The 3,781-nt window shown below is 42.4% G+C and overlaps 1 protein-coding gene across 1 annotated transcript; it reads left to right on the forward strand.

Annotated features, from left to right (window-relative positions):
• Positions 1 to 701: 701 nt before the first annotated feature.
• Positions 702 to 1,886, forward strand: LOC147430435 (uncharacterized). The gene is made up of 2 exons (XM_086494403.1): positions 702 to 1,303; positions 1,547 to 1,886. The coding sequence occupies exons 1-2, from the start codon at positions 702 to 704 to the stop codon at positions 1,884 to 1,886; spliced, it is 942 nt and encodes a 313-aa protein (XP_086350529.1).
• Positions 1,887 to 3,781: the final 1,895 nt, after the last annotated feature.

Below are 3,781 nucleotides of genomic sequence, written 5' to 3' on the forward strand. Positions count from 1 at the left end.
TTCATCAATGAAGGACAATGAAGTGTCAGCGAGAGACACCACTCCCTCCATCCTGCAGACCATACAAATGATGCAAATGGAAAGAAAGAGAAAGATGACAGGTGTTATTTCTGGTTTTGTTTTTTCCTAAAGGTAGATAATATTGTTTAAGGTTCATTCTTGTTGATTGTTTCTTCTCTCTTGCAGATGGAGCTGCCAAAAACCCTACACAAGATGCATAAGGGAAAACAAAGACATCAAAGGACCAATTAGCCATAGAGACTCGAGAAAATAGTAACATGGAATCTGGAAGAAAAGGTGCTACAACAACCAGAGTCAGAAAAAGACTCCAAACATAGTCTCGATATTTTTGCTTTGTAGCCTATCCCCATTTTTGGCTCTTTTCCTAAATCCTGTCGCCGTTTTTGGCTTTGTAACAATTCTCCATTTCCTATGAATTAAGAAATCCAAAATCATTTTTTTTTTTGTCCTGTCCATCATTGTTGTTTATGTTTTTATGTTCAGATGCTGCCACTAGAAACATTGACAATCTTAATCACATAATAAGTATGATAGCACGGTCTACTATGAAAGACCCTCTTGATGTAGATGGTTCATTTAGAGTTGAGGGCCAAGTCCCATGTGCTAGCAGCATTGATGACTAAGAGGATAAAAACACGGAGTTTTTTTCCCTCAGTACAGGTGAGGACACAGAGATTATCATGAAAAAGTGTGAACTAGGAAGGGAAAATGGTGATGCATCTATGGATGGAGGTGGTGATGCAAGTTGTGCAGTTGGTGCAGGTGATGACACGGAAATTACAATTGATAAGTCTGAACCACCTCGGAAAGATGGTGACGCATCTGTGGATGCAGGTGGTGCAGTTGGTGTAGGCAGTGCAGGTGAAGACACAGAAATTATCATTGAAAGGTCTGAATCACCTTGGGAAGATGGTGATGCATCTGTAGATGCAGGTTGTGAAGCAAGTTGTGCAGGTGGGGCAGATGGTGCAGGTGAGCACATAGAGATTACCAACGAAAAGTTTGAACCACCTCAGGAAGATGGTGATGCATCTGTGGATGCATATGGTGATGCAGGTTGTGCAGTTGGTGCAGGTGGTACAGAATATGTAAGGCACGATGATGGGACGGTGTCTCGGCAAAGCGAGGATGGAGGAGGTGCAGGTGATGTTGCAGATTATGTTAGGAACGATGATGGAACAATGTCTCGTCCATGGGAGGATCCTAGGAAGATATTGTTTGAGAGTAAGCCAGCTCTAATCCTTGATATTAATGGTGTCTTGATGACTTCATTAAACAAGAGGTATTGTTCACGGAAGCCTGCCTAATGGAATGATCTAGAAATTGTAGACATAGCAGGGGTGTTTGCTGGGTATAAAAGGGATGCACCTGCATTCTTGGACTGGTGCCTTGTGCACTTTGATGTATTTGTGTGGACCTGCTGCATGAAGACTACAACAGAAAACCTGTTGAGTGCCTGCTTTCCTGATCAATTTCCCCAATTCAAGGAAATTCTTGCACATTAGGATTATGTAAGAGATGCTAGATTCAAGATAACTGGTGGAAATCCTGTATTTTACAAGACGCTAAGTGACTTCTCGGAGAAAAGAGGTCAGTACATTGCTACGTCCACAATTCTAGTCGATGACACACAGTACAAGCAGTTGTGGAATCCTCCAGGAACTTTTTGCATTGTGAAGAATATGGAAAATCAGAATCCCATTGAGATTCAAGGATATCTTACAACAATTGTAAGATCTTGGCTCACGGCTTGGCTTTGTGCGGAAGATCGCCTCAAGTATGCCGATGACTGTGCACTGTCGAGACCGATCGATAACCTGAGCATTAGGATCTCAAGGCAGTGGCGTCTAGAGTATTATGGCTAGATATATTATCCTGACATGTAACCATGATAAGCGATGTAAACAGTCAACCATTTACTGACTTATGGAGTATTTTGCTCACTTGTAATGATGACACAATGTAGTAAAGCAACTTCGAATGCTCAATGTAGTAAAGCAGCTTTTGTTAACTTGTACACTTGTTTACGTTTTTGCATTGTTCATCACTGCACCTCTACAGTTGCACAATTACAAGTACTTAACACAGCTTTCGATAGAAAGAAATGTTAAGGGCAGCTACCGGTCTTCATACTAGATACCCTTGCAGCTATTTAGCTACACTTGTTTATTTTTTCTATGTCTGTTGTGGAGATGATTTATTTCTTATGGCTTAATGTACACGCGGGAGTACTGGTGGGCACTTGAGTTGGTTCTATTGGTCATGATCATTCATGCATCAGATGTATTCAGCATTTACCAGAGTCACCTATCCATTGTCTCTTAGGACTCGCACATGCAGCCTCGAACGTTTGAAAAGTGCTGCCACGTTTAAACGCCCCTGCGCTTATTCTGAATGGCTCCTTATTGCCGCCAACATGATGACACCCCCCTCACGACGTTCAGCTATAACGGTGCCGATGGCGAAGGTGGGAGAGAAGCAGGAGCCTGCAAAAGTTTGCGAACACCTGCTGCTGCGGGCCTGCAAAAGCTAACCTTATCCTCTGTCAACACAACCGTTGAGAAACCACCTGCTATGCATGTGCGAGATCCGTCATCGGTTGGCTGTCCGGTCAAGGGCATCGAACCCTTGAATGACCGGCTGCATGTGCGAGTCTCATCTGGAGTTGCCCTCATCTCCTTTTTTAGGGAAAGGTTTTCGACAGAGTGTTCATGCTATCTGCCTCAAGATATCACATAGGCATTTTAGACACGATTCAAGCAATTGAAAAACAGGGTGATGCTCAGCACAGAGATTGCGGAGATTCCCCCAAAGAAAAAAAAATAAAAGATGTTGAAGGGCCATCAAAAGCAGCTTATATTAGAACTAGGAATGCTATACATCAAAAGGAGTGCTATTGCAAATGGCCTCATATGTTTTTGAGGAAAGTAAGAATTTTCTTGTACGTCCCACTTATGCATTGGGAACTTAATAGCTCGTACAAGGTGGGATTGCAAGGTGGCTTCAGGCTCAGAATTTAATAGCTTGAACTCATAGGGATTTTCTTTTGCTTGTTCGTACCAAACTCCTTTGACAACAAATGAGCCGGCATTGCAAACATTCCCCCATGCATCTCTTACCAAAGCTTTAGTTTGAGTCTTTTCTGTTGTACATTTCAAGACATAGAAATCCACAAGCTCCTTATTGTCATCAGGAGCTATAACAACAAAATTGTCACCAACATGAAGTGCATCACTCAACGCATCATGGTGTCCTTCATATGCAAACTCTTCAATCTCATCATCATCTTCGACATCATCTGTAGGTTCAAGGGTAACATAATTCCATGCAGAAATGTGTGATTTGTTCAAACACCTCCTCCAATTGCCTTGCAAACAAGCACTACAAAAGCATGAGAATTGCCGATACCTAAGAAGTTTTCCATTTGTTAAGGAGTATCCGCTAACACAATGTAACCCACGTGCATTAGGCACAGATTTAAAATACCGGCGTTGGCTTCTATCCACATCACCTACTTTGACCTCCCAGAACAGTCGAATAACTGGTCGTACCTGCGAAGAATACGTGGCTATAGCACCATTGGACATGATTTCTCTCAAAAATGGCACCACATTTGTTGCACATTGTAATTTCACACAGTCTGGCTTTAGCTGCTCCTGAGTGAGATGCCTCTTAATAACAGCACATGCACCATCATGTTCGCCCTTCCCATGGCCTGAACCTGAAAAGTGATGTGTCATATTCAAACTTGTCAGAGTTC

This window comes from Adiantum capillus-veneris, chromosome 21 (assembly GCF_014529385.1).
Source record: "Adiantum capillus-veneris isolate H3 chromosome 21, ASM1452938v2, whole genome shotgun sequence".
Taxonomy (NCBI): Eukaryota; Viridiplantae; Streptophyta; class Polypodiopsida; order Polypodiales; family Pteridaceae; genus Adiantum; species Adiantum capillus-veneris.

What these genes read in the sequence shown, in the direction of transcription:
- LOC147430435 (XM_086494403.1), top strand. Translation starts at nt 702, where the DNA reads ATGAAAAAGTGTGAACTAGGAAGGGAAAATGGTGATGCATCTATGGAT. An exon ending in ATGACTTCATTAAACAAGAG is followed by an intron (nt 1,304 to 1,546) that starts GTATTGTTCACG and finishes AAGAGATGCTAG; the next exon opens with ATTCAAGATAACTGGTGGAA.